Source organism: Mastigoproctus giganteus, chromosome 10 (genome assembly GCF_048544385.1).
Source record: "Mastigoproctus giganteus isolate SK-2022 chromosome 10, ASM4854438v1, whole genome shotgun sequence".
Taxonomy (NCBI): Eukaryota; Metazoa; Arthropoda; class Arachnida; order Uropygi; family Thelyphonidae; genus Mastigoproctus; species Mastigoproctus giganteus.
In genome coordinates this window covers 125,862,120-125,877,932 of record NC_143584.1, presented here as the reverse complement: position 1 = coordinate 125,877,932, position 15,813 = coordinate 125,862,120, and the positions used below count along the sequence as shown (strand labels likewise).

Genomic DNA, 15,813 nt, shown 5'->3' with positions numbered 1-15,813 from the left:
TAGCTCTAGTACTGGAGTAACTTACGTGGACGTGGATATGCAGATTGCGAGATCAAATCCCAATGCTGCCACAGAAAATGCACAGCCAGTCCTGGACTAAGGTATTATTATTAGCCATATAGTGCAAGGAATCCTGAGGCTTATGCTGCACCAGCCAAAAAAAAAAAAAATCCAAGTTACCCTGAGAGAGAGAAATGAATCACCAAAAAGAGAAGAATGATGATATCCAGCTCAGGATTATTATTATTATAATTAGCCATATGGTGCAAGGAAGCGTGAGACTTTTGCTGCACCAACCAAAAAAAAAAAAAAAAAAAAATTCTGAGTTACCCCTGAGAGAGAGAGCCAAGAAAGAGAAGAATGATGATATCCAGCTCAGGACTCTGGGTGTGCCAAGCCCATGCTCACCAGATGTGAGCCCCTAGGGATAATTCCGCACCCAGGGCAGAATGATTTTTCGGCGCCTTTTACTAAGGATATATATATTTTTTCCTCTTTGTTTTCCTGTTTTTGATGCCCCTGGCCAAGGGTCCTGTTAGCCCGTACCTTAATCCGGCCCTGTGAACGGCTCATTGCCTGTTGTGCTGGTCACTGCAATGAAGCAGTTACATTGAAACTGAGAATTCTTCTGTAGTGCTGTAGTGGACTACAAATAGAAATTGTTGTGATAGGGTTTTAAGTGCATCAGCAAATTAGGCAATCTTGCGCCGTATATATTATGTCTGTAAATTGCGTGTGTTTTGTAGTCAATGTACCGTTTGCTGGACGAAAAACCTGAGTTTCCGGGATCAAAAACAATTCAACCCTCTCCTGAGACCGACTAACTCAGCCACGCTGTGGAAAATGCCCATACTTTGTCTCGTCATTGACGGGATTCGAACTCAGGCCTTTTCCATCCTGTGTTTGGTGAATTGCGATTCTACCAACTGTGCTATCCATGAGGGCAAAATGTAATTTTAACGGAATTATTAGTTAAGTGTGATAAATAGTTGCTGTCATTTAGCAAGTTGCAAGCTGTTGTTAATTATATAGTGAGCATGTTGTTAATTATGTAGTGAGCACGTTGTTAACTGTTTGACAGCATCGCATTGTGTCATGGGGTATGCGCATACAATGTTAAAACTATTATGAAGTATTTTCTTTTCTTTCTTTATCTGGTTCTCATCTAGAACATTTTGAATTACTTCTCTTTAAAATATGCACTTCCGTTAACACCTACTTCACTTCGAGTGTATTCCCATTCCTTATGTTATGCAATGTTTTATATTTGTTATTCATATCGGAAAATATTTATATACATACTCTGAGTATTGATGGTAATAAAACTTTGAAAATGTCTCCATGTTGTGCTATATCCGTTTGCCGTCATCTGTACGAATCACGTTTTCTTGAGATCAGAGTATTTAGCTATAAAAGGGTACTCCCAGTAACACTGGTCGAGTGGAATTGTGTGACGTTGGCGTGGATGGTTATTTTTCGTTTATCCAATGACTGTTTTTTTCAAGCTACCGAATTTAAGGTAGGTTGTTGATTCATATTATAAACTTTGGAACGGCATTTTCACATGCAAGCTGCCGTTAACTCAAATCTGTATCCGAACTTGGAGCTGAAAGCTATCGCTTGGTGCGCGGGAGGGTAGACTCAGGGTTAGCCATTGTTGGCATTTCATAACCTGGGACTAAATCACTGTTAAGCTACTCTCGTCAGGTGTACCCGTATGGTAAACAAATACACGTGTTTTACACATGGACGAATTTAATTGCTGAAAAAAAAAAATAAAATAAATATAATAATAATAATAATAATACAGAAGTTTTCTGTAATACCACGTGTACCAAATGCTGTGCTAGAGTAAAAACTGATGAAACGAAATGAGTTTATTGCATGTTTATAACAGATGTAATTTCTGTATACGACGTGTTTGTTTGTTAAATATGACTTAAAAAACAGTAATCGCTGTTTCTGTTTAAATTGTTTAACAATGGCATCAAGCGCATCTTTTGAAACTCCACCGATAAGAGTTGACTCTGACAGCTATCATTGCCGTTCAAAGTTGGCACTGAAAATTGGTAATGAAAATCAGGTGTGTGATGAAAGCAAAAAAAGTACAAAAAGCAATGGAAATCGCAAGACCGTGGCCTTATCACGGAGGTGTTTTCAAAAGCAGGAAAGTATACCTTATAGTCATTTTCACAAAGGACATGCTGGGAAAAGAAGGCATACGTTTAGCAGTTCGCAAGACTATAAAATACCATTTAAAAGACGGCGACGGGAAAATGCAACAGTGCTACCTACAAGATTTCTTTTGGGTGGTAATATAAACGATCCTTTAAATTTGGAAAGCCTAGCTGATGAAGAGATTAACAGGAGACTGAATGAAATAACACCAAAATCATCTCCTGTGCCCACACCAAAACACCATACCCAGGTTCAGGTACTAATCCCAACAAATATAAATGATCCTTTAAATTTGAACACTGGTGAAGAAATTGAATTTAGTGTGATATCTTTGAGAACTAGGAAGCGCAAACGTTCTCGCATCCGCAAAAGAGACAAGCAAGATGGTAGCAAAACTGAAGATGAAGAAGAAGCTGTAATAGGCTTATTTGCCACAGAGGAAAAAGGAGAGAAAAGAATAGACTCTCCTCTAAAGATTGATATAGATGAGATTAAACCCCAGCAGACTTCAACACCAATAGCTGTAGTTGACAAAATAGTATCTCCAGTTGTGCCACAAGGTTCCCCATCAAAATTCCATCGAAGGTTTCATTCTAAAAGTGTATCTAGAGACATATCAGATGTAGATAAATTAAACAGCATGAGCAAGTGTCATCCAAGAAGGCGCTTTAAGAAGAATAAAGGAGGGCCTCATAATTTAGAAGATATTAGGTTTAGAAACAAGGATGCACAATTTAGATATGGTAATTGCAATGTTTATTTCGGTAGCCATAATCAAGGTATTGATGATCGACGGCTTCACTGTTTGAAAAAAGAATGGTTTCATGATAAATATGTACTTGATATTGGCTGTAATGCTGGACATGTTACGTTATCCATTGGTAAAAATTTTAGCCCTCAAAAAATTATTGGTATGGATATAGATAGCAAATTGATCAAAATTGCATGGCAAAATGTTGGCAGATATCGGAGTATAGATATGGCTAAAAATAAAAATTTTCCCATGTCACTAGCGATGTGTTATGGACCTCTTGCAGCATTTTCAATGCCTTTTAAAGAAGATGATGTCACCAAGTTTCCAAACAATGTGGAATTTATACAGGTATGTTTTCTTTCTCTCACCATGGAATATTCTATGGTATTTTGAAGTTAAAATATAAATTATTGCTTTTGTTTCTGTTATTGCTTTCCTTTTATGCTGTGCCCTTTCATGTAAACTCATTTTCTTGGCCAAGTCATTCCCCATGATTGTTTCATTATACAATGGGTAAAGTGACTTTACAGTAGTGGTTCAATTAAGGTCCATATTCATCTAGAATTTCTGTTGACAGGAGGTTATACAGTGGTAATGCTCATTTGAAGATAATGTGGTGAGGGACACATTGTGTTGTCCCAGAAAACTAACTCCATGATCAATGGGTGCCTGCACTCCTTTCTTTTCTTTGGGAACAGTAACTGAGAATATTTCCACCATTGAAAATGTTCTTATTTTATGGGTAAAACAGTGAATCTATGGTTCGTGTAGAGTCACCAATTGGGAAAAGAAGTCATTCTGGTTACAGTTGCATGTGATCGAAAGTTACTGTACAGAATTTTGCCTTTTACTTTCCAGCTTCTCTGTTACCTTTCCAGGTGACAGAGAAGCTGAAAAGTTGACAAACTGAAATTTCTGTGTTATGAAAACCATTACAGTAAGGACATACTGCCAGTCTGTTACGTGACAATAATTATGCTTGCCACAATGCGGTCTTGAACGCTGTACTCAGAGCTGTGCCAAGGATGAGGTGAACAAGGCTCTTGCCTCAGATTAAAAGCTGAAAGGGGCACCAAAAGAAACATTAAATACTTGCCAACATAGCCATGATTAACAGTAGGGTGCAATTTTTCATTCTTGCCTCAGGTACTAAAATGGCTTGGCATGGCCCTGGCTGTATCTTTAAATAAAGACCAGTGAAAAGTGAACTATATGCCAACATTATAAGATGAGCACCCCTTCTTACTGTACTCATCTCATGAATTAGTTTAGAGGCAGAAAGTTTGATAACTCAGCTGTTCACTTTTTCCATGGTCATAATTCCTTCTACTGTAGGCTTTATAATGAAAAGATAATTTAAGTTCCAAAATTTGCAGTTATTCCTTTTAGGTGAGTATGGACCTTCACTAAACAACCTTTTTCTGAAAGTTCTTGTACCTGATGGTTTCAAATTTTTATTTCATAAACTTTTTATACATTTTTAAACTTTCTGATTTGTTTTTGATACGTAGAATACTTTTAGTTCACATATTTTCAAGAGCAATCATTTTTTAATAACATTTTGCAAAATAAATTTTTCCAACTGTAAAAAGTTAAGTAAGAACATTGTACAAAACAAAATGCCCAATCAATAGCAGTCTAAAGTTGACTTTTCCAAAGGTCCAAATTCTTTTGCCAATATAGTTAAGTACTAGTATATGCCTGCTGAAACTTCCGCAGGGAACTTTTGAATCCAACTTTCTGTGCTGAATTATTAAGGCAGTATATGAGGCAATTTTTTTTTTTAAAATGCTTATGCAATAGTATTCTGAATATAGGAATTTGTGATATTTAAACTTATTTGTATGATAAATAGACCTTCAAATAAAAAAGTATTTGACAATCAAAGTTAATTTTGCATATAAGATTTGTTCTTCACTGAAGAACAAATCTAATAATCTGAAGTTTTTTCAGTGGAACTTGATCTGTTCCACTGAACAAACTTCAATAGTTAAAATGAATCTTAGACAAATACTATGAAAAGACAATATTTTATTATTATATACAGTATAATCTCATAAATCTGGCATGCTCAGGGCATAGCACATACTTTATTTTTGAAATTTTATTTTTTTTGAAAGTTGTGCATATTGCCTAAGTAGGGTAATCCATATTATGCACTGAGCAATCTGAGGTGAGCAGATAACATAATTTGGTGTATAAATTTGTCTCTAATCATATAATCTGATACAAAAGTTTAATTTCATCAATATGAATTTTGGGATACCTTTGATTGTATAATAAAATAAGTTCATTTTTGCCACATATTATAAATAATCTAAAAATGTTGTTGGAAATAACATTTTTTATTAATGGATATCATGCCCCAGACTAGAGCAGCAAAGCAACAGGCACAAAGTAGCAGGAGTGCTGTGGCTCAGGGAGAACCAAGGGGGGGGGGTTCTCCAATGCATCACAGCCTCAAAAAATGTGCGGCTTGTTGACATGTTTGCAGACTATCTGGAACAGGACATGATCTAGCCAAGGAGGATGTCTTTGTGTGTGCTAGGTGCAGAGAGTGTCAAGAAATAAGGCACCAACTCAGCGTTCTGATGGGTGCCATTTGAAGAGTCAGGTATATGCCCTCAAAGGTATTAAAGTTGGGGGACGCATGAACCTCTCAGCTACCAAACTCAACGCCAGAGCTCCCTCTTGTGCATCAGGCTACACAGCAGCAATCTCCAAGGCAGAATGCGCTAGTCCCTCAGGAGGTAGTTATTGTAGGTAATTCCATTGTCAGGGAGAATGGTAGTATATCATGTAAAAAGGTTTGTTGGTTGATTGGGGATTTATTTGGCACATCAGCACCTATGGCCATAGTGCGCCAGTGTAAAAAGGACAGGTGGAATAGGACCAGAGTATGTCTGCCAGGGACAAAAGTTGATGTTGTAGATCAGATATCTTTTAAGGGCAAAAAGGGTGATATTGTTGTACACATTGACACTAATAACATTAAGAGTAGGAGATCTGCCGACTTACTTAACAAGTACAGGGCAGTGTTGAAAAAAAAGTCAGAGTTATGGTTAAATTTGAAAGTGTCTACAATTCTGCCCAGGCATGATAGGACAGAGTACATCATGAGAGCCTTATCAGTTAATTCGGCCCTGGAGAGATTATGCAAGGCTCATGAGGTAGAATTTTTTTCAGCACAGTCTGTGCTTGTTAACAGGAGAGACTGTTTCTAACGGATGGGATACACTTAAATATAAGGGGTGCAGGAATATTTGCTGATGCTTTTGAGGCACTATTAGGTGGGTCAGAAAATTGCTATTTTTGAGGGGATTCACAGACTAAAAGATTAACACTAGCCACAGACAGAGGTGAAAGTGATTCTTGCACTGCTTCTATTAGAATGGAGTTTGGGGTGCTGGGGTTTTCAGGGATGGGAGTCATCATGGAACAAATAAATACATGGGCTGTGTTAGAGTAACTAAGATTAAGAAAAGGTGCATGTATACTTGCATGTACACCAATGCTAGGAGTATTGTAAATAAATTTGATGTACTGAAGTGCTGGTCAAGACATCAAAAGTGGATATTATTGGGATATCAAAGACACGGTGTCACACAGATATAAGCATTGCAGAATTGGAATTTGGGAAGTACAATATGTACAGGAAGGATAGGCAGGATGGGAAGGGAGAAGTGGTTATGCTGTTAGTTAAGAAACATAAAATCTAAGGAAGTGCATCCAGTTAACATAGATGGACAGTTCAATGTTGAGTCAGTTTGGTATGACATAAGCACTTGGAAAGCAAAAATGAGAGGGAGTGTGTTGTAGGCCTAATGACTCTGATGAGTACAATGAACAACTGTACAAAGAAATAGTGGGCCAGTAAATCAGATTGTCTTATAATACAGGATTTTAACTTTTCAGATATTGACTGGAATTTGTAGGTTGGTCACTCGAACACCAGCAAGACTTTTGTGGATTTACTGGATGATTGTTTTCTACAGCAACACATTAGAGAGGCAAACAGAGAGAGTAATACTTTCGATCTTGTTATCAGCAGTGATTATCCGTACAATAAGAATTTGCAGATAAAGGAACCACTAGGTGGTAGTGATCACAGTGTACTAATGTGGGATTTATTTAAAGACATAACTACCATCAGTGGTAAAGGGAAGGATTTTTACTTTTGTAGAGGTGAATACAGTGGTCTCAGACAATTTTTAAATCTATAAAGTGGGACCAACTGATGATGTTACCAACAGCAAATTCTTAATGGGAGGCATTCAAAGAAGTAATCGTGGAAGCTACTAGGCTTTTCATACCGATTAAGAAATACTTTTCAAGGTTTAGGCCTAAATGGATATCAGATGAACTAATGAGACTCATGGCAAAGAAGAAAGCTGCATGGGATGCATATAAATTGAAGTGACACAGAAGTCTGTGGTGGATATAAGCCAATCTGTAATCAAATCACAAAGGAGTTTAGGCAAGCGAAGGCAGATTATGAGAAATCTTTGGCAAAGGATGCTTAGAAAAAAAGTAAGAGCTTCTTTAGTTATATAAACTCTAGAAGGGGGATAAATCAGATTGGTCGACTTGATATCGATGGTTCTACTGTTGATTCACACATGAGGAGTTAAGAGAGGAGAATGCCAGAAGTTTATCAAACTGTAACAAGGTGCTTAATGATTTTGTAGTAACTGAAAGCAAAGTGGAGGAGAAATTGTTGAAGTTAAACATAAGAAAGACACCCAGGGTGGATGGGATTTATCCATTATATTAGAGGCAGCAAAGAAAGTAAGCAAGCCCTTAGTCATAAATTATGAGAGCATCCTTGGACTCAGTGGAATTCCCCACTGAGTCCAATTCCCCAATGGAGACTGGAGATTTCACAAAGGGGAATCTAAGGGTGATACAGGTAATTACAGACCAGTTAGTTGAACTTTGTTCTGGGGAAAATTATGGAGTCACTGGTTAAAGATGCATTGCAGGATTATCTAGACAAGGCTGCAGTAATAATTCAGACACAGCATGGGTTTAAGGGAAAGTCTTGTCTGACAAATTTGATTGGATACTACGATGTGGTTACAAAGGAACTGGATGCAAAAAATAATTTTGATATCATATACTTGGATTTAAGGAAAGCTTTTGACACTTGCTCATGGAAGACTACTGTACAAATTGGAACAATATAATATTAAGGGCAAGTTGCTACAATGGATAAAAGGGTGGGAGAAGAGAGAGAGAGAGAGTGGTAATCAATGGATGCTACTCTTCATGGACTAATATTATTAGTGGAGTCCCCCAGGGTTTGATTTTGATGAAGGTATACCAGGCTTAATGTTGAAGTTTTCAGATGATACAAAGTTTGGCAGGGTTGCTAATGAAAGTAATTGCAGTGTGCTCCTGCAACAGGATATAGAAAAATTGGGCAGATTGGCTGAGAAGTGACAACTGAAGTTTAACATTGACAAATGCAAAGTACTGCATATGGGTAGAAGTAACCCCAGAGAAATGTACCAACTGTGAGGTTGATAGAAAATGGAAAAGATCTGGAAGTAATTGTGCAGTCAGAAATTTTTTGAGCAGTGCAGTGCAGACAGGCTGCCAGAGCAGGTCATGGGATATTGTCAATATACAGGAATTTTACTAGTAGGGAAAAGGAGGCGATTATCCTTTTGTACAAGGCAATGGTCAGGCCATGCCTTGAGTACTGCTTTCAGGTCTGGAGGCTTCATTTTAGGAAGGACGTAGAGTTGCTTGAGCGAGTTCAGAGAAGGGCAGCAAGATTAGTGAGGGGAACAAAGGGGTGGTCTCGCCAAGAAAGACTTAAGTTCTGCAAATTGTAGCATTTGGAGACTAGGCATCTGTGAGGTGATCTGATTGAGGTGTTTAAGGCCTTGAATGGGTTTTGAGCAGGCTCAATCCTGATGGGATTTTTTCTCTTGCTCGAATTACAAACCTGAAGAAGCATAAATTCAAATTGAGGAAAGACAGTTGTAGAATAGATGTGCTTAAATTTGCCTTTAGTCAGCGGGTCATTGATTGCTGGAAGAAACTTCCGTTTGTTGTTGTGGAAGTTGATAGCTTAAATAAATTCAAGGAGGAACTGGACAAATGTTTAGAGGGAATGGATGTGTGAAAAGGATTTTTTTTTGGCTGATGCTACATAAGCTTGCTTTCTTGCATCACATGCCTCTACTACTATTACTACTACATTTGAATATTATTATTATCATCTATATGGTGCAAGGAAGCCTAAGACTTATGCTGCATCAGCCAAAAAAAAAAAAAAAAAAAAATTCTTGAGTTACTGTGTGAGAGAGAGAGAGAGAGAGAGAGAGAGAGAGAGAGAGAGAGAGAGAGAGAGAGAGAGAGAGAGAGAGAGAGAGAGAGAGAGAGAGAGAGAATAACCAAGAAAGAGAAGAATAATGATATCCAGCTCAGGACCCTGGGTGTGCCAAGCCCATACTCATCAGATGTGAGCCCCCAGGGTTAATATAATACAGTAGTTCTGATTAATACTGGTGGTTATCACAAAGTGATAACCACTAGTATTAATCCAAAATGTGAACCTGTACCCCTGGATTTGTCAAATGAGTAGGTTGTTTGCCTAAGAAATAAAGATCACAGGTTTGCATTCCACCGTGAGGTATAAATGATGCAATAAGATTTCAGTAATTGAGGCGCCTTAAACTAAATATATATGCACTGCTAAATACCATACCGTAAGTATGGTATTTAGCAGTTTTTACACACTGAAAGTACACAGTAACAATGATTTATTTTCTAGAAAATATGTAAGACAGAAATAAGCTCGAGCTTATTTCTGTCTTACAGAACTGCTTGACAGAATTGCTTACTCTACAGTTCGAGCTCTAGAGTAAGCAATTCTGTCCGTAATGTTGTGAGACTGCTTCCAAAATTTGTGTAGGTGTTGCTTAAGGTCGAATTGCTTCTTCAGGTTGTGAGACCACCATCCTTTAGAGTGAGGGGAAATTGTGATCGTTCTTGTGACTGCATAGCTTAGTCCAATGGGTAAGGAGGGTGAAAGCTAACTGGACATCACATGACTCTAGGATTGACCAAGGGATAAACGATGCTGCCTCTGTGCATCTTGGTATGTCTAGGAATGTAGGGCTGACATGAGACATGGTTTTGGTCTGCCGATTTGGAAGATGGCGGTTAGTTGAAATAGAATTAAAAGTGCGTCATGGTCAGAGTTGAGCACCATCTCTAAGATTTTATTGATGGTGCATGGTATGGAGGCTAGTATTAGATCAAGTTGGTTAGGCCCACAAGTTGGGAATTTGCTGATAAGGCAGATCTCTGCAGTATGAAGGTGAGAGAGGAGCTGCTGCTTTAGGTTATTAAGTTGAGGGGGTAGATTGAGGTCACTACGTGCGATTTTGACAGTGGCCGGTTGCAGCTGATGCAGGATCCAGTTTGCTACCTCAAGGATAAGGTCTTGAGATGGTGTTGGGGCACATAGACTACAGTCACTTGAAGTATGGTAGATTGGTACTTGAGTTTGACAGAGGTGGCTTCAGAATCTTGCGATTCACTTAGTAGAGATCAGTGTGAAGAGAGTTTGTCTATAAAAGATGGCGGTACCCCCCTCCTCTCCTGTTATCTCTCGACGTAAAGGCGGACCCATATCCAGCTGGGATGGTGATTGCAATACATTCTTGACAGGGTTCTAACCACATTTCTGTGATGCAGAGAAGGTCCAAGTGTGCAGCTAGGAGTAACTGCTCTAAGGTGTCGATTTTATTTCTGATGCTGCACATGTTTTGGTACAGTAGCTGAAGCGTAGCAGTCATAGAGATTTTTACCGAGGTTGATGGCTAGCCTATAATATTTATTTTTTGGTGGCTTATGGTAGAAGCAATTTGTGATCCTGGTTGGGATAGTCATATCCATTTGGTTTGGAGGTAGCATGTGTACAGGAGATGAAAACGATTGGTGTTTATTAGGGAGTACTGGATATGTGCAACCGGATGCACTATAATTGTATTCTCGGCCTGGCAATTTAATAACAGGGTCCTGTAGAAGTCAGCTAGTTGGCATTCAGTGGTTCTTTGCTATGGCTGAGGTGGGGGGTCCTATCACGGTGAGAGGTCTCATAAAATAGTCGGATTATTGTTCCAATTGGCCACATAGATCGGTGGGAAATTTTATTGAAATCTTTTGGGTTGCATTCCAGTTTAAAAGCTGCATAGTTATTACTTTTGACTGACAACTGCTTTACAGAAACACAAATTCGGATTTCTTCTTCAACTGTGGTTGTGATTCGGGTGGGGGTCTTATGAGGATCTAGTTTTGAGATGAAGATGCGTGTTCTTGCTTTTGTAGGCTGTTCTATTGCACACATCTTTGATGTAGCTGAGGTGCCCATGACAGCTAGGCGTTTTTGTATTGGTGGGATTCGTTGAGTAGGTTCTGGGCAGGTAGCTGGAGGAGTCTTTTTGTGTGCGATGTGAGATCCACCTGTGAATTTTGCCCAGGTTGAGGAATTATCAAAATGGGTATGCTTCCCTCGTGGCTGGTTGGTATGGGAAGTAGTAGCAAAAGAGCTGCAGACTTTCTTACCAAGGGAGTTCATGATGATGTCGACAGGTTTTGGGCAAGCATATGCAAATATGGAGTTGCCTGGGAAAGGTTGACTTCTTGTGTGATGTATTAGGTGGTTGGGAGAATAATGGATGATGCTGGAGCTGTTGAGACATCATGTGATCAGGGTATTTGCTTCGCTTGCTTAGCTGTACGTTTGAAGACTTATATGGTCTTTGAGTGCTGGCTGGTTACTTCCTTTCAGGATCGAGCTGGTCTGGCTAGTTTGCAATCTGCTTTCATGGGATTCAATATTGTCACTGTCTTCTGTTTGTGTGTGTGGGGGGGGGGTTATCGGGGCCCGCAATTCGTTTACTCTATGGTTCGTAATGCTGTCTGCATTGCCAGACACTTCTTGACATTGAGGGTTTGGTGTCGGGTTGAATTGTGATATAGGTGAGCTGGTTGGTCGAGTGGTTGGAGCTTGAAGCACGAGGATTGGGTTTAGCTGAACTGCCATCTCCTTTTTATCGCATCTAGCAGCGCTTGTTGTGATTTTATGCTTTGTAACTGATGATGCAATAGCAAGCATTGATTAGTGAGTATGAGCTCTAGTTTGTTCTGCAAAGATGACAGCTGTTTTTGAAGATCCACCATGTTGTCTCTCATCATTTTTTATTGTAATCTGTTCCGCATAAACTGAGTTTATTTTTTAGAAAATAGTCTCATAGAGACTATTTTCTAAAAAAGACTATTTTTAGAAAATACTACGAGACTATTTTTAGAAAATAGTCTCGTAGCTATCATTATCCATTTGATATACTATTTGTGGGTTTGATGTGCTTTTGTCGGATTTATCAATTGCGCACATGGATGTAGAGGTTTCGGTGATAGTGTTTGTTACTATGCAACTCCCTGGGTTCTCAGAACTCCTGTTCATATTGGTAGGGTCGAATGTGAGGCAGGGAGTGCCATTCATTTTGCGTCATCTTGAATGTTTTATGTAAAATTCTGGCACATCTTAAGCAGTAACATGAGTTGCAGGTAATACGTTTGATATTGTTTTTTATCGCTCTGGGGCAGGCACTGGCTGCAGGGCTCTGAATTCTTCATTTTGCCAGAGACTAATATAAGATTTTAGTAAGTTATAGTAAATTATGCAAGTGAGGGAAGCTGGTTCGGTTAGTTGCTATTTCACTCTTATGATCGTGTTTCTTAGGCAGGAACATTCTGATTAAGCATTGATGGTAGATGGTTTTAAATGGATTGCTCCAAGCACAGGTAAGCTTAGTAGTGAGGGGGGAGGTAGAGAGGCTTCAAACAGATTTGTATCAGTTTTGTTCTTATTTAGCTTAAAGGGTTGGAAGAAGATACATGGACTATATCCAGGTTGTCAGAGGTATATGAACACCTGCTCAGGGTTTGAGGTGTGTTACTCTTTAACGAATGAGAGGGAGAAGCGCCTCTAGGAATTTAGGTCAATGGGATTAACAGGAGCTGCATGCCATTCTATCTAGTCACAAGATACAGGAATAATAGAGCCACCGAATTAGGTGCCCTTGGCCTTATACGTTCCGTCTAGAAGTATATCGTATACATTAGCATTGTTATATTGGTGCTGATTATTCAAAATGCTAATAAATAGTTACCTGGTACTGGTACCAATATTTTTCTTGATTAAAGTGGGAGCTGTATCACTGAGCAATTGCACTGACCGAGACGACACACTGTGTGTATGTAAGCATATATTGTATAGTGTAACTTGACTATCTTTCACTTTACATTTTTTCCTGTTTTTTTAAAAGAGAAAAAAAAATTGTTCATTAGAATTAGTAGTTGCTTATGATGCAAGAAAACAAGCTTATATGTACAACGTCAGCCAAGAAAAAAAAAAAAATCCCTCCCATTTGTTTTCATTGCCCTTCACTATACTCATTCCTAGGGCTTTGTCAATGATATAAAGGAATTTTGCTAGCAGGGATAATCACCTCCTTATCCCTGCTAGCAAAATTCCTGTGTGGCATTGACAAAACCCCATGAGCTGTCCTGTCAGCCTGTCTGCACTGCTCAGAGAATGTAATATCTGACTGTGCAATTAGCCCCCCCCCCCCAGATCTTTTTCATTTTTCCCCTACCCAGATCTTTTTCATTTTTTCCCTACCCTGAGTGTAGTGCCACATGGTGTCATTCTGAGGTTGAAAAAAAAAAAAAAAAAAAAAAAAAAGGTAACTGCAGCCATTATCAATCCACTGCAAGATGGAAGCCTTCTCAACGATTCATGTTGACGGAAATGGACCGTAATTTGCCATGCTGATCCAGTGCAGGTTAGCAGATCAACCATATTTAGCAGCTAGGGGCTTGAATGCTGGTCTACTCAGAGCATGTGCTACATCACTCCCACTCTAACCACTTGGCTACTGAGTACTTTGCGTTTGTCAAAGTTAAACTTCAGTCGTCACTTCCTCAGTCCATCTGCCTAACTTTTCTAGATCATTAGCAACCCTGTCAACTTTTGTATCATCTGCAAACTTGGATATTAAGCCTGATATATTCTCATCAATATCATTGATAAATATAGAAAACAATGATGGTCCCAACACTGATGGTCCCAACACCTTGGAACTCCACTAATAACATCGCTCCATGAAGGGCAGTGTCCATTGATTACCACTCTCTATTCTCCCACTCAACCATCTCTTTATTCATAGCAGCAACTTGCCTGTAATGCCACTGCTCCAATTTTATGTGCAGCAGTATCAAATGTTTTCCACAAATCCACATATATGATATCAAACTTATTTTTTGCATTCAGTTCCTTTTTGACCACATTGTAGTATCCAATAACATTGGTCAGACAAAATTTCCCCTTAAACTCGTGCTGTCTGAACTATAATTGCAATCTTGTCTAGATGACCCTGCATTACTTCTTTAACCGGTCACTCCATTATTTTCCCTGGAACAGAAGTTAAACTAACAAGTCTGTAATTACTCATGTCACCCTTTGACACCCCCTTAGTGAATTGGGGATACATTCACACTTTTCTAGTCCATGGGAACCTTTCTTGAATCCAAGGATGCTCTCTTAATTGTGGCTAAGGGTTTGCCTACTTTCTTTGTTGCCTCTTTAATACAATTGGATAGATCCCATCCACCACAGATGCCTTTTTTATGTTTAACTTCAGCAATTTCTTTTCCACTTTCCTCTCACTTATTACAAAATCATTCAGTTTGTCAGCTACCTGAGCAGGATCATCAACAGTCTAACCATCGGTGTCAAGTGGGCCAATATGATTCATCCCTCCCTTCTACAGTTTATGTAAGTAAAGAAGCCTTTACTGTTTTTCTTTGCGTCCTTTGCCTAAGATTTCTTGTAATCTGCCTTCGCTTGCCTGACGCCCTTTGTGATTTGATTACAGACTTACCATATCTACCATAGGCTTCTATGTTGCCCAATAATTTATATGCATCCCATTCATTTTTCTTCTCTGCCACAAGTTTCATTAGTTTATCTGACATCCACTTAAGCCAAAACCTTGAACAGTATTTCTTAGTTGGTATGAAAAGCCTAGTAGCTACATGATTAATTCCTTGAATGCTTCACCTTTTAGAATATGCTTTTAGTAACATAATGAATTGATTCCATTTAAAATTTAAAAACTCTGAGATCACTGTACTCCCCCTTTATGAAAGCAAAAACCCTTCCCTTTACCCCTGATGGTAGTTATATCTTTTAAGTAAATCCCACGTCAATATGATGTGATTGCTGTCATCTAGTGGTTCCTTTATTTGCAGGTTCTTAATGCATGAATAATCACTGTTGATAATCAGATCAAGGTATTACTCTCTCTAGTTGCCTCTCGAACATGTTGCTGTAGGAAGCAGTTATCCAATAAAACTAAAGTCTTGCTAGAGTGTGAGTGATCATTCCATATGTTCCAGTCAATATCCGGAAAGTTAAAATCCCACATTATAAGACAATCTGATTTACTGGCCCACTTTATTTCTTTGTACAGTTGTTTGTTGTTGTCATCAGAGTCATTAGGCTTATAACATACTCCTACTCTCATTTATGATTTCCCAGTGCTTATGTCACACCAAACTGACTCGGCATTGCACTGGCCATCCATGTCAACTGGATGCAATGCCTTTGAATTTATGTGTTTCTAAACTAACAGCATAACCACTTCTCCCCCACCTATCCTTTCTGTACAAGATAATGCGTATTCAGAACTGGGCAATCTGAATACGGGATTAGTGTATCCACTAGTTTTGCATTACCTCCAGTGGATGCAATAAAAGACAAGAAACATGCCCAGCTCCAAAAGCTGAGGATGGGC

At 38.8% G+C, this 15,813-nt stretch overlaps 1 protein-coding gene across 1 annotated transcript in view; it reads left to right on the top strand.

Moving 5' to 3' along the window:
• Window positions 1-1,857: 1,857 nt before the first annotated feature.
• The window catches only part of LOC150079272 (7SK snRNA methylphosphate capping enzyme-like), an 83,513-nt gene continuing 69,557 nt past the window's right edge, over window positions 1,858-15,813 (top strand). The window contains exon 1 of the mRNA XM_090383015.1: window positions 1,858-3,280. Coding sequence (XP_090239141.1) covers window positions 1,982-3,280 — 1,299 coding nt within the window. The 5' untranslated portion in view covers window positions 1,858-1,981. The remainder of the gene's footprint in view (window positions 3,281-15,813) is intronic.